This window comes from Condylura cristata, unplaced genomic scaffold (genome assembly GCF_000260355.1).
Source record: "Condylura cristata isolate star-nosed mole 26May11 unplaced genomic scaffold, ConCri1.0 scaffold00043, whole genome shotgun sequence".
Lineage (NCBI taxonomy): Eukaryota > Metazoa > Chordata > Mammalia > Eulipotyphla > Talpidae > Condylura > Condylura cristata.
The window spans coordinates 4,926,853-4,951,411 of NW_004567144.1; the positions used below are offsets into that span (position 1 = coordinate 4,926,853).

The window sequence follows — 24,559 nt, forward strand, 5'->3', positions numbered from 1 at the left end:
CGGCCGAGTTACCTCCGGTGATGAGGAAGTAGGACACCACCACCAGGGCGTACACCGTCATCGCCGACGGCATGTGCACCCAGGGCGGCTTCTTGAGCTTCAGGTTGGGGCACTCGAGCACGAAGAACGGGACGCGGTACAAGGCGGCGGCGGCGGCGGCGGCGGCGGCGGCGGCGGCGGCCTCGTGTATCTCAGGCTCCCTTGTCCTATGTTGAAGGCACTGCTTCAAAATGTGTTGTCTTAAAGCCAGTACATTTGTTGTAATTTGTTATACGGTAATAGAAAATGAATATGCCATTAGTGGTGTTATTAGGATGGCAAAGTTTGGGGTTGGGATTGAAGAAACAGCTGATTTATTTCAGATGATTCTGAATTTAGAGTTGTTGCACATAAAAAGAGCGGAAAGCAAAAAGCAGCTAGAATTCGGTATGAATGATAACTACAAAGGCATCTCCTTCAAAACTCAGGTCGGGCCTTCGTTGTCAGCCTCCCTTTTGTCTGAGGTGATTGTTCATCCTCCAGATATTTCTAGGTAGCTATGTATTCTATCACCTAAATACAACCTTCTGTTTCTATGCTTTAGTGAATTTGGATGACCTACAGATATTTCTCTCTTTCACACTACCTGGGCTTCAAGATCCTTGAGGGCAAAGATCTTATCTTGTTGATTTGTGCATCCCCCAGAGTGCTTTGCACCGATAGTCTAGTAAATGTTGCTTGATTGGCCAAAGAAGATGTGTTTGTCCTTCGAACTGAACACTCCAGATGCTGTTCCTGGAAGGTGCCTGGAGGGGATTCTTGAGACTCCCACAGGGATTTTTCCTTATTGAGCCCCTCTGAGCCCTGCCTTTCAGCTTTCCACAGCAGGAAAATGTATCATTACAACTTCCCACTCTTCTCTCAGGACAAGGAACCTTAGAAGTTTCTATGGGCCAAATCGCCTGTCTGGCTGGGAACAATAGCTGGCATTTAACAACGAAAAGAGTTTTACTTCATCAGCCAGCACCCACTAATCAGTAAGGGCTAAACATCTGCCAATGGAACCTGAGAAGTGATTCTGAAGGTTGAAAAGCTCAGTTTATTTGCCACAGATGGAGCACTTGTGGGGGTGGGGTTGGGGTTGGGGGTTACCAGTTAAATCAAATTAAGAGGTTGATGCCCAATGTGGACAATTTATGTAGTGAACGTTGTCTTTTTCACTGCATGTGACTTGATTATGTATGTGGTGGAAGAAATTTAATTATTATAAATTTCTCTGTGCTCATATTCACTAACAGTTCAGCCTTGAGCTGAACATTGAGCTCACCTGTTAAGACAATTTGAAAACTGATGTGGAAATGAAATCACAACCCAGAAGTCATGGATTTGGACGAATGTGGGTCCTCTTGAATTTTTATGATTGTCATTGCAGTACAAACTTTCAGCATGTCCCTGAGTTATGAAGCATTTGTTTTGTGCTGTGGGCAGATCTACCCTGGATACCCAAACGATTTTGAAATTTGAGGCTATAAGAGCAAACTTTAAGGTGTTTGGATTCATTTGTTCCTGTGAAAGTAGGTTTTTATTTATTTTTTATTTTTTTATTCTAAGTGCCGAAACTAATGGCTTGAGTCAAAATTTAGAGTTCAAATTGGAACCCCACCCCCCCACCGTCTTGAGCGACAGTCCCACGGCCTTTGATATGTAACCATTTAAGTTGACTGGCTCAAAATCTATCCATCAGCCTTGTAACTATTTTTTGTGCGAGAAAGTTGATTGAACTTTTTTAGACACCATCGGCAGATATATTACAGCTACATTATTAGCAGTACCACTTGGGCGAAAATGTATCCGTGTATCATGTGCGTGGCTTTTTTTTTTTAACCTTCCGCTTTACTATTAAAAACTTGAACGTTCCTGCCCCAGACCGTGCCCTAAGCCGTAGTTGGGTTGACAGGGTTGTTCGCATGCGCTTTCCACACAATCATGTTTGTCGCAATAAACCCAGCGCGGAAGGGTACAGAATATTCAGAGTCTTTGATTATAGTCATTTTGTTGTAACGCTGGTTACCGCGCTACCTCCGCGCTGGTACTTGATTGTAACAGAAAGTAGTTCCGGTCCGTGTTGTTTCGGCCGAGGAGCCGTCGCCGCCATTTCAAGACCGTGAGAGGTAGATGGCCAACTATAGTTCGTAAGGTTGGAAGCTAGTAGCTGCCGCCGCCGCTTAAGCCTTTCTAGTCATTGATACGGCTGTTGTCCTCTTACTGCTACCTCTGGAAACATTCTTGCCAGCAGCGGCGGCAGCGGGACTCAGTTACCCCCTTCTCGCTCTCCCTCAAGAAGCTCCAGATGGCGTCTTCCGTGGGCAACGTGGCCGACAGCACAGGTACGGTGTCCCCTTCTACCTTGGCAGACACCCCGTGGGTGGTCTCGCGCTGTCCTCCTCCACTAATCACTCCCTGCCCTTTGACCATCCCCATTACATTACTGGCACTGGCTGAGCTTTCCATCTTCCACCGGCATCTGATCGGCGGTTTCGCTGTCGTTCGCTCTTTAAACATTTCCTTTTTCTTGTTTTTTGCCTCCTTTCCTTTTTAATCCCATAAATGTTTTGACTCTACTCTCATGGGACGCTTCGAAGCACACGTGCGCGGTGAGAATACCTCGGAATGGACTGCGATGGAATCCCTATCCTTTTCACTCTCCTTCGCAGCCCATTTCTCCCAGTCCCCGTTTACCATCTCTTCTATTCCTCCACATCTCCCTCCAGCCCTTTCCTTTTAGCCAGTTTTGGTTCTTCTCAGTTAATCTAGGGCGGCGTGGTGTGTGTGTGGGGGTGCCATTCCGATGTAATCATATCCCCATTTTGCATCACCCAAGGGCGAGCAAAAACTCTTCGGTGTGCTACTAGTAACCCCGAGAAGAGGGGACTTTGAGCAGCACCCGGCTGAGCAGCGCTTTTTTGGTCCCTTTCGTTGAGCTGCCCCGCTTTTGATTGGAAATTTCCTAGGGTTCCTTTTGCATCACCCAGTTCCACCCGCTGCCCCCCGGCTGGATTTCCCACCCTGTTCTCCCTCCTCTCCCGCGGGGAACCACACCCTTTCCTTCGCGAGCTTGCCAGCGCTGCGGTCCATTTCCTATCCTTGGGGAGAAATCATCCTGGTGCTTGTGCTTTGGCGTTGACCACCCTGTCTGCCCAATTCTTGCTTTGTGTTACTTTCTCTCTGTATTCCTCCGCCGCCGCCTCTGGGTCTCCCATCCCCATTCTTTAGCTCAATATTTCTTTATTCATAGGTTTTGTTTTTTAAGTTTTCATCCCTGCTTGAAGAGTTTGTAAAGCAACTGGAGTGTAGCTGCACAATTGCAAGGCGGCTGCACTTTTAGACAATTAAGTCCAGAATATTTCGTACAAAAAATACGAAAACAACCAAATTATACAAGTGTGTCCTTGAGCTGCCTTTCTGTACTTGAGGCTATTTAGGACAGGGCTGGGGTGGGGTAGTGGAATTAGGCTGAGGTTCTAGGATTTCCCACGAGGTTTTTTTTTTGTTTGTTTTTCTCTGTTGAGACGTGAGAGGGTTGTCTTGTTTTTGGACATTGTGCTGTAACAGATGAATCTTCAGTCGTGTCTTATCCATGATTGTAATGGGGTTAATAGTGTTCCCCGCTCTCCTCCCAAGTGATTTTTAAAGATTTAAGGTTAGGTGCTAGATTTTGTACTGGCTTGCCCTTTTCTATCCGTGTTATTTTGAGGAAGTTGTCATTTCAAGTGTGAAGGTATCAGATAAGAGGCTTCGAAAAGTCTTAAAGTAACGCAGAGACATGTCTGAATGTAATTTTCTAATGTCTGTTAGAGATAGAACCTCCTCTAGATTAGTATGCCGGTCTCTGCTCTTGTGTTAGTGGTTAGCTGTTCATTCTGTTCAAGAAATTTACTTTGCTTTCCTAAATATGCAGATCACTGGCTAGTTTTAGTGATGGGGGAGCCAGGTTCAATTTTGAGCTTGTCAATGTGACCTTGGTAGAATTTAAGTAATTTGTCCTTGGTTTCCCATTCCAACCATCTAGTGGAAGTGTATGGCTAAATTTCCAGTATTGGATCAGGGTTTAAGTATTTACAATGGGGATTTAGGCATTTGGTTGTTTTCTCACTTTGGGATTTAGCTGTATCCTTTCTTTATCTAAGTCACACAGCAGAGTGCTTTCATTTATTCGTCCTGTCCCTCTTTATGAAAGGTTTTTTTTTTTTAAATTCTAGTCAATTCCCATTTAAAAAAAAAAACACAACTGCAGTTGTAGGCAACTGCTTGATACATGTATGTAGGGTTGTTTGAAATGTGTTAATCCTTCAGTCAGTGTCAAAACTCTTGGAAAATGCTAATGCTAAATCCGTGGGTGGGATTTTGGGGATGGTAAAAGATAAATGTATAATCTTGGATCTTCATTTAAAATATTTGATGACCCCTTTAAATATTTGCCTCTTGACTGATGAAATCTTTTTGTTAATCAGCTGTTATAAAATCAGCTGTTTTAAAAATAGCATCCAAAGTTCTTAGTTTTCCTGCCCCTTAGGTGTGTGGCTCTTAAACAGTTACATTGTGAAATATACAAAAACATCAGTATACTTTTAAGAGTTAAAACAAATCTGGTGACCTCACCTGTTAAGAGATAGATTGTTACCAGTATGCTACCTCTAGCCCCCAATCCAACCTAACACATGGGGCAAAGTATTGTTTTTCTGAGGTTGGTACCTTTGTGACCTTGTAAAGCACCTTTTATTATATTTTGTTCTGTATGTTAACTAAGGTGTAAGGAATAACGTTCAGTATCTTTTTACATACTACTTCTGGTTTATAATTTAAATATTGAAAAATATTTTTTGAACATTAAGGGTAATCTTATTTAAAAGTAAATATTTCTGTCTAGCCTGGGAAGGAAACTTAATTTGTGAATTATAAAAATGCCAGTTATGCACCTGATGCTAACTTGGGGTGTAAATTATGTACAGGACACTCTAGTGCTTTACATAGTTTCAAGCGTTTTCATCTTTAAGTTTAATATACCATATTTTTACATTTTTTTTGTTTGCATTCTAACTTTTTGTTTTCCCCCCTCCTTCCCTCAAATGTTTTGATGATTCTCCAGAACCAACGAAACGTATGCTTTCCTTCCAAGGGTTAGCTGAGTTGGCACATCGAGAATATCAGGCAGGAGATTTTGAGGCAGCTGAGAGACACTGCATGCAGCTCTGGAGACAAGAGCCAGACAATACTGGTGTACTTTTATTACTTTCATCTATACACTTCCAGTGTCGAAGGCTGGACAGGTAGGAGATGCTGGGGGTACCTGCTGGTAATTGCTGCCTCTGGGTGCTGAGCTTGAGAAATGATACTTAACTATTGGAGCTTGAAATTTTTCCAGTACTGGGTTTCAGCTGAGCCACCAACGTACATCTGCTTTCTTGCCCACTTGTGACATACATGCCCAGCTGCCGGTTTTTCTCCCTCCTTTTGTGGTGGTTATATTATTGCTATGATTAGGGACCTTTTTAGATTTTTCCACCTAGGTCAATTGTTTTGTTAACTGTTCAGGTAATGAATTATTCTTAGTGTACATCTGAACATCGGTTCTCATCTTTGGAAGATGTATTAGTTTGAGGGAAATATTCAAATGATAGTGTGTATGTTGTAGGAGGTGTGTATGTGGTTCAAGTTGCAGTTGCCATCATTAAGTTGTTATGATATGTTACTTTTAGCTAAGCAGTTAAATTAACCAAAAGGGAAGAATCTGCTCTTATCCTTTTAATAAATTATCATTCTGTCTTAAGTAGGCATTTAAAGATCTGTCATTAATAATCAAAAAATGGAAAATGAGACTCATACATACAGCATTTTCATTTTTGATCTTAATGGTTATGGTTCATAATGTGCCAGTTTGGTTAATAAGCCTCCAGTAAGAATTTCATTTCTAACAAGGAAAAAAAAAAGTGCTTCAATATGAAGTCTGGAATATCTTTACTTTTGAAATTTTTTTCTACTCTGCTCCAGTTAAAAGATAATGTATTGTTACATAATTAGCAAAAACACAGGATCTTCAGCAACTGAGTTGCATATGGCCTATACGTCTTCTGTAATGTATACCCATGGATCAACACTTTTTGCCTTTTCCAGATCTGCTCACTTTAGCACTCTGGCCATTAAACAGAATCCCCTTCTGGCAGAAGCCTATTCGAATTTGGGAAATGTATACAAGGAAAGAGGGCAGTTGCAGGAAGCAATTGAGCATTACCGGCATGCATTGCGTCTCAAACCAGATTTCATCGATGGTTATATTAACCTGGCAGCCGCGTTGGTAGCAGCAGGCGACATGGAAGGGGCAGTACAAGCTTACGTCTCTGCTCTTCAGTACAATCCTGTGAGTAAACATTTTAATGGTTATTATTTTCCCTTTCCATAAAGAAACACGGTTTGATAAAACACTGAAACAGATTTTTGTTTGGAGTAATGTCAAGAGTTTAGCAATGTTTGTCTATATAAAGTGCTGAAATTGCTTTGCCTGGATTATATTTAAAATTCATTTTACCTAGTAATGTTATAAACTCTACATGTGTTTTGTAATGCCCACAAAAGTACTGAACACATTGGCATTGTTTCTTCGGGCTGTTTTGATTAAATTAGGGTAAATTCTCATGGTGTTTGCAGCAGTTAATTGATTTTCAAGGAATGGTGGATAAAGGGTCTTAATCTATAATATAAAATGACTAAAGGTAATGCCAATATGTGAAACAGTGACATGAAAACTAAGCTGCAAAATTTGTTCCACAATATGTTATTCTGTTTTCTTGGAACATAATTAGAAGTGATGGAGTTTTTTGGATTTTTTTTTTGAATTCCCCCCAAAACCTCAAAACTTTGTCCTCAGAACTTTTGATATAGTTAGAAAATTTGAAGAATACATTTCTAAGCTACATCAGCACTTAGTTTTATAACAGTCCTGGAAGTGGTTAATAATTAACTATTTTAACTACCATATTTTGAAAGTGTATGATGTGTTCAGACTCTGCCATCCACCTCGGATGTTGGTCTTAACATTTGCAATGTTTCTTCAAAGTAGTTGGTTATAGTCCCAATTTTACCAATTTTAAACAAGAAAACAAGATCAGAGGTTGTGTAACTTTCTTGGGACCACACAGCTAGTAATGGTGAAGATGTTAAAACTTGAGCCTGTATAGTTTGAAAGCTAACTTTGAAGAGTTTTGAAAATCATTGATCATATCCTGTTTCTTATTCCTTGTTTACAGACTAGCAAACTGAAGCTTAATTTAGTTTTTTGCTCAAGATATGAAATTGCTTTTTATCAGGTCATTTGTTAACAATTGTCAGTTTTTTTCCTAAAGATTTATTATTTTTTTAGATTCATGCATTTAAGAACTGGTATGTAGGCCAGAGGTGTGTGTGGGGGTGAGAGGATTCACTGGAGACTGGGGAGCAGAATAGATGGAGCTACTGAAATATACTGCTGAGGAGAGCAGTGGGCAAGACTGGAAAGGTCTGCTAAGCCATGTCTGTTACCTTCCTGGCTTGGGATGGAACTCATGCCACAGTGGCTGGCAGTAGCTTGATACTGCTGAGACATTAACCCCTGTGCTACCAGAGATATTCCTTGTCAGTTAATTTTGAAAGTTTAAAATTTTTACTTTTTTTATTCATTTCTTTTTGTTATGGATACAGTGAGAAGTCTACCAGCTATCTTGTTGGAGGTAGGTTGTGAAATTGATTTCTGGTATATATCCTTTTGGAGACAGTGCATACATACTTGAAATTGAGTGACCTTTTATAATTTTTATTGCAGTACTATCTAGCTCTAATTACCCACTAAAGATTTAGGGAACCCTGTATGTGCTCCTGCTGGGCCTTGGACCCTGTTCTTGCCAAGGCTCAAGGCTCACTTGTGTGCCTAGTTGTACACTGAGTTCTTTTCTTTATTAATCAATTTGTTCCACCCTTGTTGATCTCTGATGTAGACTCACTTGTGCCCTCTTACTCAGCTGTGACCCCAAACATCTTGAACTCTGATCCCTTTGACTCAGGTTTTCAGTTGTCTACATATATAGCAGAACAGTCATTGTTACTGTTAGCATACCAAACTGTAGGCATATGTTGAGAAGGGAAAACAAGAGAAAGAGAGAGAACCATACTTTTCAAAATCCAACCTATTTACAGGAAGCTTATCTTTGTGCCCTTCTCCTTGAAGACATTAATAGCTAAGCAGTCCGCTTTGGTTCTACCAGTAAGAATGAAAAAGGGATTGTGCATACAGCCTTGGTTTCACCTAAATATATATATATATATCATTGTGATCATATATATATACACACACACACATACCATTGTGATCATGTTTTAATTTATTTCAGGATATTTAGCTTTAACTCACTTAGCTTATTGTCAAATATCTTTGTCAATTCAGTACTGACAGAGAATCTTGATCAGTTCCTAAAATTCTCTGGTTGACATGAAATGTTGGCTTGAATCATAGATGTGTAGTTGGCATTCTGCGAAAAATATTTAAATGCAGCTTAGTTTGGTTCTGTAGCAGTGAAAAGGTAAAATAAAGGTAGTATTCTCAGTAATCTTAGATTTTAGTGGTGTCTATCTTTTGAAGTTAATGATAGGTCAATTTAGAAGGTTAGTTAGAATTTAGTTGATTATAAGATGTCGAGCTGTTTAATATTTTTACATTCTGAATTGTCTTCTGTAATGTTGGATTATAATTACACTAGAATTTTAGTTCATCATATTTGAAGGTACTACTGCAGGTGGTTATCTTTCACATGATGGCTCAATAAAGTCGCCCATATTCAGAAATCCTTTTCATGAACTATGTATAAAGTTGTACCTTGTAAAATGACTTATTATTTTTCCTCCTGGCCTTTTATACTCCTGGTCCTGCTATGAGTGAAACCATTGGTATTTTTCTGCTATGAGTGAAACGAATGGTATTTTTCTTTTTCTTTCTGGCTTATTCTTTCTGGCTGAAGGAGTTATGTTTCTGAGTTTCTAAGCTGTTGAACCATTGCTTCTGCTTTGATTGTGGATGCATAGTACCAAGAGCTGCTGTCATCCTAACCAACACATTACTGTCACATATGTTACTATCTCAAGCCTCAGTTATACAGCGAAACTGTAGAAAACCATACATTTCTTTCTGCTCTGCTTTTTAAGTTTTCTGTACAAATGTCATTTAAATATCTGAGAACTTATTGTGTTCGTAGTGCTTTGTTATGAATTGGGTAGATATGTTGGTGGTGATGGAGGGATGTGGATTATAAAGAACAGGACCTGATTCATAAAGGAAAAAAGGTGTAAGCTCTTTGGGTGATTATTGTTAGAATTAATCAGAAGATTTTTTCGAGTGGGTGCTTATAACCTAAGCATTCTTTAGGAGGTAAATAGCAAGTAGACTTCCTTGGCTGAAGTGGTGAGTTAAGTAGTAACAAGAAGTGAATAGTATGGAGAGTCAATTGGAAGATTTAGAAAGAATAGAGAGGCCAAGGAGTTTGAATTTGAGAGGCAATTTAGAACTACTGTAGGTATTTTATCTGATTTTACTACACATGCATGCATATAGATGTGTGTGGGGGTGGGGTCTCTAAGAAGAAAGGCAGGAAACAGATACTATCTTTGGGGAGGGGTGGTTTTACTGGAAATTCTCACTCATTTCCATCTCTTTACCTTTTTTCATTCTACTTGCCCTTGTCTACAACACCCTCCTTAGCCTGTTAAAGTCATACTAATCCTTTAAGGGCTACCTTTAATTTTACTTTTGAATTTATTTACTTCTCTAAAATTCCTTACCACCCTGTAAGTATTTGATATGTATATGCTCTGTCTTTCCTCATAGGTTTTAAGACCCTTTAGGATAAGGATTCTATTCATTTTTATTCCCTACAGTTCAGGCATATTATTGAATTGAGTAAACCTTTGCATAAGAGGCATTAACCTGGGAATGAATAAAATGGACTTGATTTGAGAAGTGTGATTTAAAAAAATATTTATGCATACAGAACTGGGGTACAGGCCAGAGGTGCAGAGGTGGTGAGAGGATTCACCAGAGACAGAGTGGGGAGCAGAACAGGCCCACTGACAAGTAAACTGTTGAGGGGAGCAGCTGGCAGATCAGGAGAGGTCTGCTGTACCATGTGGATCACCACAGGGCAGGGATTGAACTCATGCTGAAGTGGCCTTAGCTTCTTAGTGCTGTGCTTTAACCTGCTGCACCACCAGGGAGGGCCCCCCGAGACATGTGATTTTTTTTTTAAAGATTTATTTATTTGTGCATACAGAACTGGGGTACAGGCCAGAGGCGCAGGGGTGGCAAAAGGCTCCACCAGAGACAGAATGGGGAGCAGAACAGGCAGATCGACGAAGCACACTGCTAAGGGGAGCAGCGGCCGGGTCAGGAGAGGTCTGCCACACCATGTGGTCACCTCCAGGGCAAGAGGGAATCGAGAAAGTGGCTATAGCTTCTCAGTGCAGTGCTTTAATCCGCTGTGCCACCAGGGAGGGCCCTGAGACATGTGTTTCTTATAACAAACTTTTTGACTTGATGAATGAAGCAGAATTGATGCCTTAGATTAAAAAATATATGTTTATTTATTTTTACATCATTTTGTGCCTTTTTCCAATCTCAGTTGTAATCCCTGTGGGCTTCCCATCACCAAATCACCCGTGTGCCATCACCACAGTCCAGTGTACCCTCCCCTTTTGATCCCATTTCCCACTCCACCCCTGTAAAACGTCTCTGGTATATAGTTGTTCATTATTATTATTTTTCCCCCTGGTCCTTAATATTCCTGCTATGAGTGAAACCATTGGTATTTTTCTTTTTGACTTATTTCACTAAGCATGATCCCTTCCAGCTCCATCAATGTTGCTGCAAAAGGCATGTGTTTATCTTTGACTGCTGAGTAATATTCCATTGTGTATATGTGCCACATTTTTTTTAACCTTTTGGGCATTTGGCTTGACTCCATGTCTTTCCTATTGTAAATAAAGCAGCAGTTAACATGGGGGTGCAGGTGTCTTTTTGAATTAATGTTTTTGTGTCTTTTGGAAGATATCTAGGAGTGGGATTGCTGGGTCATATGGAAGCTCCATGTTAAGCAGTTTGAGGAACTTCCAGTTTTCCATAGTGGTTGTACTAGTTTGTATTCCCACCAGTGATACCTTAGATTTTAACTCTTGGAAGAATAGTGGTATCCTTGAATTTTCTAGAAAATAATTTGATTTTGTGTGCTATAATGGTTCTAGATGACATAGCTATATATAGATATGTACATTTGGATGGTATTCACCCAAGAATTTATAGAAACTGAAGGGTAAATTTAGGCAACAGTCACTAAAGTATGTAGCCCATTATGGGCAGTGTAGGCCAGAGGTGTGTGTGTTTGGGGGATTCTGTGGGAGGGGGTTGAGAGAATTCACCAGAGACAGAGTGGGGAGCAGAACAGGCAGATCTACTGAAATACACTGCTGAGAGGAACAGCATATGAGACAGGAGAGGTCTACTCTGCCATGTGGGTTAGCTCCCTGGCCTAGGATTGAACTCATGCTGCAGTGGCTGATGATAGCTTGATAGCGCTGAGATTTTTTTTTTTTAATTTTACCACTTTTAAAAAATAATGTAGTAGTTTATTTTTACATCATTTTGTGCATTTTTCCATCTCAGTTGTAATCCTCATGGGCTTCCCTTCACCAAATCACCCGTGTGCTGTCACCACAGTTCAGTGCACTCCACCCCCCCCATTTTTTGATCCCATTCCCCACTCCACCCCCGTAAAATGTCTCTGGTATATAGTTGTTCATTATTATTATTTTCTCCCCTGGTCCTTTATGTTCCTGTTATGAGTGAAACCATCTGGTATTTTTCCATTTCTTTTTGGCTTATTTCACTAAGCATGATCCTTTCCAGCTCCATCCACATTACTGCAGAAGGCATATGTTCGTTTTTTTGGTTGATAGCACTGAGATTTTAACCATGCACCACCAGGGAGGCCCCAAGGGAGATTTCTGATTTTTATGACTCCAAAAAGGCAAAGGAATTGGTAATTATCCAAAGAAGTATAGCCATAATAATCAAGTGTATGAGCTTGTATAAACATATTGATTATTCAGTTACAGTCTTCCAAAATAGAGGGGTAACCCTTAAAGTTTAGGGGGGAAAATAGCAAGAATATATAGTTACTTTTTTTTTAAAGATGTATTTATTTATTCATACAGAACTGGGTACAGGCCAGAGATGCGGAGAGTGAGAGGATTTACCAGGGACAGAGTCGGGAGCAGAATAGGCAGATCAATGGAAGTACACTGCTGAGGGGAGCAGCGGGCGGGTCAGGAGAGGGCTGCCTCCCATGTGGATCTCCTCGGGGCGGGAATCGAACTCATGCTGAGGTGGCTTTTTAGCTTCTCAGTGCTGTGCTTTAACCTGCTGCGCCACTAGGGAGGGCCCTAATTAATTACTTTTAAGAGCATAAATAGGGTTAAAAAGTGCTTATACTCATTAGAGGAGGATAAATCTGTAATAAGATTAATGGTACCTATGATGTTTTTAGGATTAACATTAGCCTTTTTTGCTTGAGGTCACCAGAGACAGTGATTCTTTTCCCAAAATACAAGTCATCACTGCTCAGAAGACAGACAGATTGGATAAACCACAGAGCTGATGCATTATAGTCAATCACAAGGGTGCTCTGTGGCAGTCTGTATTGTGTTGCTGGTTGAATTTTGATTCACCCATTGATGGTATATTCAGCCTCAAAAGTTTTTTCTTTTATAAACAGGATTTAAAAAAGTTTTATTTTTATTTATTTATGCATACAAGAACTGGGGTGTAGGCCCAGAGGTGCCAGATGGGGGTGTGAGGATGATTCACCAGACAGGTGGATTGACTGAAATACACTGTGGAGGGGAGCAGCAGGTAAGACTGGAGAGGTCTTCTGCGTCATGTGGGTCAGTTCCCTGGCTGGGGATCTGTGGCTGGCTATAGCTTGATAGCACTGAGACTTTAATCCCTGTGTCACCAGTGAAGGCCTCAAAATCTTTTTATCAGTGAAATTAATCTCCTAATTCTGGAATCATAATACAGTTGCACATTGAATAATATAGATGATTACACTTTGACACAAAATTCTGATACTGGAAGATTTAAGACTTACACCCTTGGTAAGGTTCATGATAAGCTCTACTCATTATCATTGTTGCTACTTGTTGATTAATATATTTGACTAACAAAGGCAAACAAGGAAAATGAAAATTTCAGCTCACTGTTCTGAAGCTTCCTTCATATTGAGGAATGGATTGGTGAGTCAGATAACTAGCAACACAATCACACTAATAAAAAGCAGAGTCAACTGCTTTTCATTATTTACCCACTCAACTGTAATGGAACTTAATACTAATGAGTAATCTAGTGGCAGGTGCCAGCATTTAAGCTTTGGTTGGATGGTAAGCCTTCTAATAGTGAAAGGAAGTCAACGTTTCTAAGTATGCCTGACAGCCTAAGGGTAGGGTAGATTTGCTGATAATTAATGAGGGAGAAAATACTTTTTTCCCCACTGTGGAAAAGTTCTGACACTTGATAATAGGAATGAGCTGTCTTTTTAAAAAGATTTATTTATTTATTTATACAGAACTGGGGTACAGGCAAGAGATGCGGAGGGTGAGAGGATTCACCAGAGACAGAGTGGGGAGCAGAACAGGCAGATCGAGGAAGTATACTGCTGAGGGGAGCAGCCGGCGGGTCAGGAGAGGTCTGCCACACCATGTGATCACCTCCAGGGCAGGAGGGAATCGAACTCATGTGGAAGTGGCTTAATCTTAGTGCAGTGCTTTAACCCGCTGCACCACCAGGGAGGGCTCCGAGGAATGAGCTGTCTTTTAAAAAAATAAAATTATTTATGCAGGGGTGAGAGGATTCACCAGAGACAGAGTGAAGAGCGGAACAGGCAGATCTACTGAAATACCCTGCTGAGAGGAATAGTATATGAGGCAGGAGAGGTCTGCTTTGCCATGTGGGTTAGCTCCCTGGCCTGGGATCAAACTCATGCTGCAATGGCTGATGATCACTTAATAGTGCTGAGATTTTTTTTTTTGTAATTTTGCCACTTTTTGTAATAATAGTTTATTTTTACATCATTTTGTGCCTTTTTCCATCTCAGTTGTCTTTTTAAAAAAAAAGATTTATTTATTTATGCGTACATGAGTTGGCCAGAGGTGCAGGGGTGAGAGAGGATTCACCAGAGACAGAGTGGGGAGCAGAACAGGTGGAACTACTGAAATACACTGCTGAGGGGAGGAGGGGGTGACACTTGTTTTATATTGATAGATTTAGACCATTCACATAAAAAGTGGTTATTGATATATAATTGATTTAATATCCACCACATTTGTAACTTTTCACTTATATTTTTGTGTCCCTCCACCTCGCCCTCATTTTCTGCCTTCTCTTGTTTTAGTGAGCATTGTATAATTTAAGTGACTGCTCTCCCTCCCTGGTCTTATTGATTTTTGCCAATCATTTATACAACTACATGATTTTGGGATTACATCTTTATACCTTAATAATGGATGTGTATTCCACTGAGTGTATGTCCCAGAATTTCTTTATCAGATCATCTGTCAGTGGACATTTATGTTGTTCCCATGAGTTGGCTGTTGTGAATAATGCCGCTATGAATGTCAGAGTGCGTAAATCTTTTTATGTTAGTTGTAATATTTATTGGGTAAATACCTAGCAGTGGTATTGTTGGATCATAACAGTATTTCCATTTTTAATTTCTTGAGGAATCTCCACACTTTTCCACAGAGGCTGCACCAAGTTACATTCCCACCAAGAGCGGGCTTTTTGTTTTTCTTCACATCCTTGCCAGCATTTGTTTCCAGTTTTTTGATATAGGCCACTTCCATAGGGGTGAGGCAATAGCTATCTCATTGTAGTTTTGATTTGCATTTCCCTTATAATAAATGATGGGCATTTTTTCATGTGCCTGTTAGACCATTTGTGTGTCTTTGGAGAATTGTCTACTTAGGTCTTTTCCCACATTTTAAAAGATTTATTTATTTATGCATACAGAACTGAGTGCAGGCCAGAGATGCAGAGGTGGTGAGAGGATACACCAGAGCCAGGGTGGGGAGCAGAACAGGCAGATTGACAAAGTACACTGCTGAGGGAAGCAGCAGGCGAGACAGGAGAGGTCTGCTGCGCCATGTGGATCACATCCGGGGTGGGGATCGAACTTGTACTGAAGAGGCATTTTGCAGTGCTGCACTTCAACCCATTGTGCACTGGGGTGGGGGGACCTTTTCCCACTTTCTGATTGTGTTGTTGAGTTGTATGAGCTCTTGATACATTTTGGAAATTAACCTGTTGGACATATGAAGTCTGAATATCTTTTCCCAGTCACTAGGTTGCCTTTTTGTGGTGGTTTCTTTAACAGTATGGAAGCTTTTTATTTTGAAATAGTACCATTTGTTTATTTTTGCTTTTGTTTCCCTTGTCCTTGGAGCTGTGTCCCCAATGACATATCTGTGCTTGATGTAAAAGACTGTATCACCTGTGTTTTTCTTTACATATTTTGTGGTCTTTAATCCAATTTGAACTAATTTTTCAAACACATAATTTCTTTAGCAGAAGGTACAAATATTCACAGTAAGTGCAGTCAGTAATTCTACAAGTAACTTTGTGCCAGTTCAGATGATGTTTAAATAACACAGTTTTGGGAAATTTTTGGTGTTAAGAGTGAGGGATTATGGTTCTTAAGATTGTCAAGAGGTATCTTTGATTGACATGACAAAATGATAGGGAGCAGGTGCTTAAAAGTAATTTGCTTTTGGTGGGTGAAGTATAATTAACGACAGTACCTTTGGATTTCTAGGATTTGTACTGTGTTCGCAGTGACCTGGGGAACCTGCTCAAAGCCCTGGGTCGCTTGGAAGAAGCCAAGGTAGGTGTTTGATAGAACACATTTAAACATCAGTGTTATGAAAACTTGTACTTTTTGCCAAGTCTTCAACTCTTCACTGAGCTATCTTCACAAAACAGTCCTATGAAACTGAGGAAAACTGACGGCATGAATCGCCTCAGACTAGAGCAGGGCCAGGCTTTGGCACATCTGTTCTAAATCTGGGGTAAAGCAAGAACTTGAACATTTTGGAGCCTTTCTGCTGAGCTAGATCATCTTTGTAACAATGGGCTCCGTCATGATCTTATGTGGGAATAAATAACATTCCTTCAAATCTGAGGCTTGCCTGCTGGTGACAAGCAGAGCGCCTGTGATTTGGCTCAAGACTCCTATATGATGCAGGTGCCATTGAAAATGCTGCTCTTCTAAGTCCTTTGTGGCTTGTAAGTCGAGAAGAATTTCATCCAAATGTTACCCTGTAATACTGGCATTTAAAATTCTTATTTAACCTTCCTCCCTCCATCTTCCTCACCCTATTTACAGTGGAAGAAAGGCTGTTAAAATGATTGCAAATTAATAATTGGAATATCCTGCCCCTTCTTGTCCCCACTCCCTCCCCTGAGATCCTTTTCTTTTCCAGTCCTAGTTGTCTACCTTCTTTTCTTCCTTACTTCCTTCTTTTATTCCTCCCCATCCCACCTCCTTTAAAAAAAATGTCAGAAGGACAAAGCTGGTTTGTTTGGGAAATGGACTGATCGAAAGAAAACTTGCCAAAGTGGAAAGGTGGCTTTTAGCATTCTGTATTTCCAAATAATGAATTTGAACACCAGGTTGGGTTATGAAAGCTTTTGGTATAATTTTTAAATTAAACTTACAAATGAATTGTCTTGTTACAAGCCACCTTACGCAACCGCGCTGCAGGGGTGAGGAGTGGGGAGAAACCAGAATGCTTCTGAAACTCCCACCTGTTGCTCTGAGCCCCACGCGCATGCTAATGCGTGGAGTGTATGCGCAGCGTAGCTGTCTGTTTGACTGCTTCATCCAGGGAGGGAGAAGGCTTTTCAGCACCATCTAATGCTAAAAGGCACTAGTTTTAAGTGCATAGTTCATAAATTCTTCTGACAGTTTGGATATAACCTTATGTATGTTTCCAGCTAATGAATTGTAATTGATTTCAATCTTAGCTGATAAATCTGATTGGTAACTTATAGAACAAATATTTGATAAGCTCCTATTAATTATCACCCCACCAAGCGGACAGCTAACATGAATTGCACTTCACTGCAGCTTTAGAGATCGGTTTAGGCTGAGACATTGCGCCTGCCTTAGGTTGCTGACTTCTTTATTTCAGAGCTCTGGAGACACCTAGTTTGAAAAGTGTTATTCTGTTTTTGTGAGAACTTAGCGAACAAGAAAATACTCTTGAGTGAGATGCAATGTATTTCTTTTGTAATCAGTGCATTTGAAAATTCAAGCCAGCATATTCCCAGTAGATGGAAGCAAAATTAAGTTGTCTTTGTAGAAAATGAAGAGCCTTTCTTCCAGCAAAAATCCCTGCTGTATGCAATAGCCCTGATTAACCCTCTCCCTTCTGCATGTTTCCCATATTACAGACTTGAGACTGTCCTCATTCCCATATGTAATAGACATCCAAAGAATTTCAATTGCTTTGTTGAACTTTTACTAATGATCTTGTTTTTATTTTCTCTCTTGTTTTTGGTTTTTCACCATTGATATTGTATTTAGAAGGTTTCAGGTGGGTGAAACCTCCTATTCCATGCGTAAGGTGCCTCGCTGAAGGGAGCTCGAGGCCTGGATCTAGGGCAGACACACACCTCCTCCTCTTCCAGCAAGGAACGCACCGAAAAGTCACATGATGAGAAATATGGTAACGGGTTTGTAACTGCCACAGCAAAACAATTTGCCTCCATGCCTGAATCTTCTGTCTTGTGGCTTCAGAAACAGCTTAAGATAATTTTATTTACAAGCAAGTTATGTAAACGAATGTTTTATACTATAGCCACAATTCTATCAAAGATAAGTAAAAGTTAATTGATATTAAAAATTATTAGAGATAATTTACTAGTAAAAGCTTCTAACTCTTCTTGTTGTTCATTTTTTTCCTTTTTCTTCTTTGTTTGGATTGCAGCATTCTGCTCTTCTGATGATGCGCTGTGACCCTGCAGTAGCGCAAAGGCTGCGCAGCGTTTAATGCGCAATGCGTGCGAATGAGCCCCTGTGAACGGTTGACTAGATGAGTAATCTGATTGACTGGCTCCCTCAGTCCTATTCTGTAGCCTTTTTGGATAAAATTGGGTTTTCACATACCTCGAGTCCAACTAATCTCATTAAACAAATATTCTCTATGGGCCTGTCTAGTAGATTAATGGATCTGGTTGGCCGTTTGCTGCGTCTAGGGGTGTTCTATGTAGCGCAGCAGTTCGCAGCGATTGCGCAGAGCGATGCTGTTAGGTTGCGCAAGCGATGTTTGCGCTCGCATTACAGGGACCTCAACCTAGGTGCAATCCTGTCATACGAGGTTTTAGCTTCAGGCCTCCTTGGGAGACAGGTAATTTAACTTGGCAGACAGACAAACATTATCTCCAACAGCATGATTTTAATGTTAGTGAGGAACTTTATGTTTAGAGCAGCATTTCCCAAAATGTGTTTCATCATCTAATAAAATGCCCAGTGAAAGAAAAGTTCAATGATCAGTTAAGTTCAGGGATTCCTGTATTCTATAAAAGACTTAGGGATGTCCTATTTCCTGTCTATCTAGTTCTGTTACCTGTTTACCTAATTTTTTTTGTTCATGAAATACTTTTTTCCAGTGATAACTTAACACCATGTAGAATACACTTCAGGGAAAGGGGGTGGTGGGATGAGGATGGGAAAATTGTTGTTGCCCTTTAGATAACACATGAAAATAAAGCAAGAGTCCTTGGGTGTTTAGATAGGTCTGCCATAATCTTAAGACAGCTTACTTTCCAGAGAGTCCCAGTGTAAGGTTTGGTCATTGGTTGGCAGAACTGAACATGGTGGTTTGCACTTGGGTTCTGGTGGCGCAGGCGCAGGAGCAGCCAGCTGTGGCAGCGCATTAGTTTTGGCGCAAGCGAGCCTATGCTGCAGGGTCACTTTTGGCTGGTCAGAGAAGAAATAATGATATCACCTTCTTCCCCCCCCCAATCTTTTTTTTTTCCCTTTACAAATTTTCCCCTTTCCCTTTACCTCCTTCCCCTCCCATCTTCTTTCATTAACCCCTCCTAAGGCATGTTATTTGAAAGCAATTGAGACGCAACCGAACTTTGCAGTAGCTTGGAGTAATCTTGGCTGTGTTTTCAATGCACAAGGGGAGATTTGGCTTGCAATTCATCATTTTGAAAAGGTTAGTCATTAAATTAATAATTGGTATTAATGAAGCACTTATGTGCAGAAGGTGTTTTTACTAGAATCAATAACAGGGCTTCACTTAGCAAGGTATCTTTGTTTCTCTGATGGTGTTGAAGCGTTTGCTGGATGGTATATAATGTGGCAGTTTCCAGTTTTGCATTGAAAGTACTTCAGTAGTCAAAATCATGTTTTTCAATGGGTGGCTTTACTATAAAAAGGTCTTGGAGTATCTTAATTACAAAAAGAACTACTTCAATGAAAACAAAATTAGTAATTCAAATAAAGCCCAGTTTATCAAAAACAAAACCCTTGGTGAAAAGACTGATAACCCGGTATGAGACGCAAAATGTACAAAATTAATCTGGAGTGCTCTGTCATACCAGAAAGCCACGGAAGCTTTGAATATTACTTAATGTCAAAAGGAGTAGGAGGTAACTGGAGGAGGTTATCTGTGACTAAAACTGAGACATGGAATCAGTAGGAATACTAACTGGAATATATTGGAACTTACATGTTTAAATCCATGAGTTTATAATTATAGTAAAAGGAAATTTATGATCTGTTTTGGAAGACAAGGAGCAACCAATTTTGAAAACTAGTCAGAAAGGGAAGAATAAAGCATTTATCTTTTGTATGAACTGGATCTCAGGGTAACGCAGTAATTGATGGGGAAAGGTATTCCATCTAATAAAGGAAGAAGGAATGATAGAATGAGAGTATTACCATTCATAGGCATTGATCAGTGGCAGAAAAGGAGATACAACCAGACATTATATACCATGTGATAGAAGTAAATAGTTCCTCCAGTGAAGTAGCCATGCAAAAAGGAAAAGAACCCAAATCTGATAGGTTAGTAGCTCCAGCATTTTACAGGAAATGCATGGGACATGAAAGGACACTACAGAGATGCAATCAGCAAAATCCAAACTGAGAAGCTACAGGAAAAATGATCTCAGTTCTTCAAAAAATTGCAGGAATAGAAACTGGAAGATTATTTTTTTAAAGGTGTATCTTATTTTTGCGTAGAATGGGGTGCAGGCCAGTGATGCTGGGGGTGAAAGGATTCAACAGAGACAGAGTGGGGAGTGGAATGGGTGGATCTCCTGAAATACACTACTGAGGGGAATAGTTGGTGAGACAGGAGAGGTCTGCTGTGCTATGTGGGTTAGTTCCCTGGTTGGGGATCAAACTTAGACCTTTGATGGGCCTTCAAGTTTATATGGTTGAGACATAACCCCTGGGCTACCACGGAGGCCTCGGGAAGATTAAATGTTGACTTTAAGGGAATAAAAGAAACTTAAGAAGGCATGTTAAGCTGTATAGGTCTTATATGGTCCCTGAATCAAAGTTTTATCAAATTTTGCCACTGAATGGTATTTCATACTAAGGAATTGCTGTTAATTTTTTAAGGCATGCTACTGGTACTGTTGGCTTGGTTGGTAGGAAAAAGTATTCTTGGAATAATCAATCTTACTTAATATATACTCCAACCTAACTCCCCCTTTTCCTAGATCATTTGAAACTAATCCCAGATGTTATCAGTCCATCTGAAAATATTTCAGTATGTATTGGGGATATTTTTTCCTCTACCCATAGCCACAATATCACCTGAAAATTTTAAGGTTTAGTTTATTTATACATATAGGAGCTGGGGTATAGGCCAGGGTTGCAGGTGGTGAGAGGATTCACCAGAGTGGGGAGCAGAACAGGTGGACTGACTGGAATATACTGCTGAGGGGAACAGTGGGTGGTGAGATAGGAGAGGTCAGCTGTGCCATGTGGGATAGCTTCTGGGCCAGGGATAAAACTAGTGTTGCAGTGGACACCGAAAGCTTCATACTGCTGAGACTTAATGCCTTGTGCCACCCAAAATTTTTTTTAAAAATCCTTAAAGGTTTAGTTTAACCCTCCATTTTTATTCCTGTAATTTGTTGAACAAATGTTAATTATTGTAGCTGGGTAATGGAAAATCTGGGGTTGGTTATATTTTTCTGTTTTTGTATATTTGAAATTTCCCATAATAAAAATTTCAAAGAGAATATTAATTAAGTAGTGCATCATGGTGTCTAGAGTTGCCATCTAAGTGAAGAGGAAGTGTGCTTTGTGAATCTTTAATATACTCATAATTGTTCCTTACCTTTACCTTTTCTATATTTCAGTTAAGGTTTACATTTATTATCCTATAGGAGTACTTACCTCTCTTGATGTGTGGTTTTCTTACCTTGGTTGTATATGAGGAGCTTGTTCAAGATAGGTATGTTCTGGTTCCATCTTCAAGGTGTGATGTAACTGGCCTCTGATGGAGCCACCCCACACACCTTTTAAAAGGTGAATTCTTAATATACTGCCAGCGTTTAGAATTACTGCTTTAGGTATATTTGGCCTTATGTTAAAGACAGCTTCAGAACTACTTGGTTGAAATCATGTAATAGTTAATATCATGAAGTAGTCTATCTTACTGAGTGTACAGCTCTAATTATGTGTCTTACTGAGGTCTTACTGAATAAGCGGTTGTCATCAGTGAAATAATACTTTTTTTGTTTGTAGCTTGATGGCTCTTTTTACCAGTAATTTTTAGAAGAGTTAGGCTAATTAATAGTGAATCAAATAGTGCCAAGCCATTTATTCTGCTCAATAAAGTCTTTGGAGCTGACTCAAATAAACATTTTCCCTTCAGGGCACATCTTGGTCTTATTACAGTGGAATATGGTGAGATTTGTGAATAATGAGCCAGGTACTAAACAAATAGTTGGGTTTTAGAAATGAAAGAAACAAGTTTTAATTATATTAGAGAATAAATGGAGGTTTAACACTGTGTGAAGAAGTAAATCTGGCAAAATGTTAACTTGCTCTAAAGTACCCATGTTATGATTTTTAGGCTGTCACCCTTGATCCCAATTTTCTGGATGCTTATATCAATTTAGGAAATGTCTTAAAAGAGGCACGGATTTTTGACAGGTAAGAGAATGTTCTATTTGATAAATTTGACATTTGAGTTTGGATTGAAATTAACGACAGTGGTCCCTTTAAATACATTTTCTAGTATATTGAAGTTTCCCTGATTGTGTGTGCTGTTACTTTTTTTTAAATAGGTATTTACAGGTATTGTTGACTCACTTTTTGTTGATGACTTTCCACAAAGCTATTGTCCTCATTGAAAGTTTAGTTGAAATTTCATTTACTGTAAAACTGTTGAAATGGTTATATGTTAGATTAAAATGATTCCTTTGATCTGATTATAAAACTAAATAAATTTGTCTTATTTTGTTTCCATAGAATAGAAATTTGTTTCAGTATGAAAATAGATTTTATAAAGTTGCAATTTTCATTTGAGGTATACAGTACAGTATAGTATCGTAGAGCATGACATCAGTTTTAACTAATTGCAGTTAACTAATATACCTTCATACAGTATATCATGAATTATAACAAAGCACTGATTAAAAATTGTATGTGTGTGTTTTGTGTTTTTTCCTTTACAGAGCTGTGGCAGCTTACTTACGTGCCCTGAGCTTGAGTCCAAATCATGCGGTGGTGCACGGCAATCTGGCTTGTGTGTACTATGAGCAAGGTCTGATAGATCTGGCAATAGACACCTACCGGCGAGCTATTGAACTTCAACCACACTTCCCTGATGCTTACTGCAACCTTGCCAATGCTCTCAAAGAAAAGGGCAGTGTAAGGATTTTTTTCAGTCTATTTCTTTGTTACCTGGTAGTATTAAAAAGCTTGTTGTGCCTATTACTATTAATATTGAGGTGGTAAATTATTTTACTTTGGAGTTTTGGTTGAGTAGAATAGCAAAAAATACCTACTTTCTCTAGTATTATCGGTTATTAGACTTAACTAAGCTATTGTTATAACAGTTCTAACAATTCTATGAGTGATGGCTCTTTAATTCCTACCTATAGGTTTTGAATGGTTTCTTTTGTTTTTTTAGGTTGCTGAAGCAGAAGATTGTTATAATACAGCTCTCCGACTGTGTCCCACACATGCAGACTCTCTGAATAACCTAGCCAATATCAAACGAGAACAGGGAAACATTGAAGAGGCAGTTCGTTTGTATCGTAAAGCATTAGAAGTATGTTGAGGGTGGTGTGGCTGGGTGTTTCTGTCTGTGTGGTGGTAGAGGGCAGACAGTTCAGTTTGCCATGCCATCTACCTCTTCTGTAAAAACAGATTTTGGTTATCTCATTCTTTGAACCTTTGAGTACTTAAGGTATGGGTATGAGGTCCCATGTAACAATAAAATCCCTAAATTTAGAATTTATTTTATGGGTAGATAAGATCTGCACAAACATGCAGTAAAATCTGTACAAACAAGCTACAATTCCAGAGATGTTACCAATAAGTACAACCGTCTGCAAGTTAAAATTATTTGACATCAGCATTTTTGACTTTAAAATGGTGTGAATGGTGATATGCATTCACTCAATAGCCGTGGCAGCTAGCTGGAGTTTCTAGGCTTTTTTTCTTTTTAAAGGTTTATCTAGGGCTCTCTCTTGTGGCACAATGGGTTTAAAGCACCGCATTATGAGGCTCTCTGAAGCTACTGCAGCCAGGGAGCTGACCCACATGGTGTGGCCGACCTCTTATGACCCGCCCGCTGCTACCCTCAGCAGATTTAGTTATTTATGTTTACAGAACTGGGATATAGGCTAGAGGTGTGGTGGGTGAGGATTCACCAGAGACAGAGTGGGGAGAAAAACAGGCAGATGTATTGAAATACACTGCTGAGGGGAGCAGTGGGCAGGTCAGGAGACATCTGCCACATCATCTGGGTCACCTCCCTGCCCGGGGATCTAACTTGTGTTTCAGGGCTGCAGACAGCTTCATAGTGCTGTGCTTTAACCCATTGTGTCAGCAGGGAGGGCCCCAGGTGCGGTAGGAATTCAAAAGAGAGGTTTCAGTAGTGTTGGAGTGGTCTACCTCATGTTTTGAAATATGAAGTATAAAGGAAGAGGCAGAATTTGAGCTTTGAAGAATGAGTAAATGTGGAGACAGTATATAAAGGCATGTGAACAAAGTTCTGGTAAGTTAACTGCTGCTGTTTCAGCAGTTTTATTTTTTTTAAACCTCAACTATCATCTTGATTCTACAGGTCTTCCCAGAGTTTGCTGCTGCCCACTCAAATTTAGCAAGTGTACTGCAGCAGCAGGGCAAACTACAGGAAGCGCTGATGCATTATAAGGAGGCTATTCGGTAAGAGACTTGCAGCCTTATTTTTT

The 24,559-nt window shown here is 39.9% G+C and overlaps 1 protein-coding gene across 2 annotated transcripts in view; it reads left to right on the forward strand.

Moving 5' to 3' along the window:
• The first annotated feature begins 2,090 nt into the window (after positions 1–2,090).
• Positions 2,091–24,559, forward strand: part of OGT (O-linked N-acetylglucosamine (GlcNAc) transferase) — a 49,669-nt gene continuing 27,200 nt past the window's right edge. The window contains exons 1-9 of one of the 2 annotated variants that reach the window (XM_004694481.2): positions 2,091–2,366; positions 5,126–5,306; positions 6,151–6,394; positions 15,915–15,983; positions 19,210–19,326; positions 22,210–22,289; positions 22,814–23,009; positions 23,272–23,412; positions 24,433–24,533. In XM_004694481.2, coding sequence (XP_004694538.1) covers positions 2,330–2,366; positions 5,126–5,306; positions 6,151–6,394; positions 15,915–15,983; positions 19,210–19,326; positions 22,210–22,289; positions 22,814–23,009; positions 23,272–23,412; positions 24,433–24,533 — 1,166 coding nt within the window. In that variant the 5' untranslated portion in view covers positions 2,091–2,329. The remainder of the gene's footprint in view (positions 2,367–5,125; positions 5,307–6,150; positions 6,395–15,914; positions 15,984–19,209; positions 19,327–22,209; positions 22,290–22,813; positions 23,010–23,271; positions 23,413–24,432; positions 24,534–24,559) is intronic. The other variant, XM_004694482.2, reaches the window with a different exon arrangement.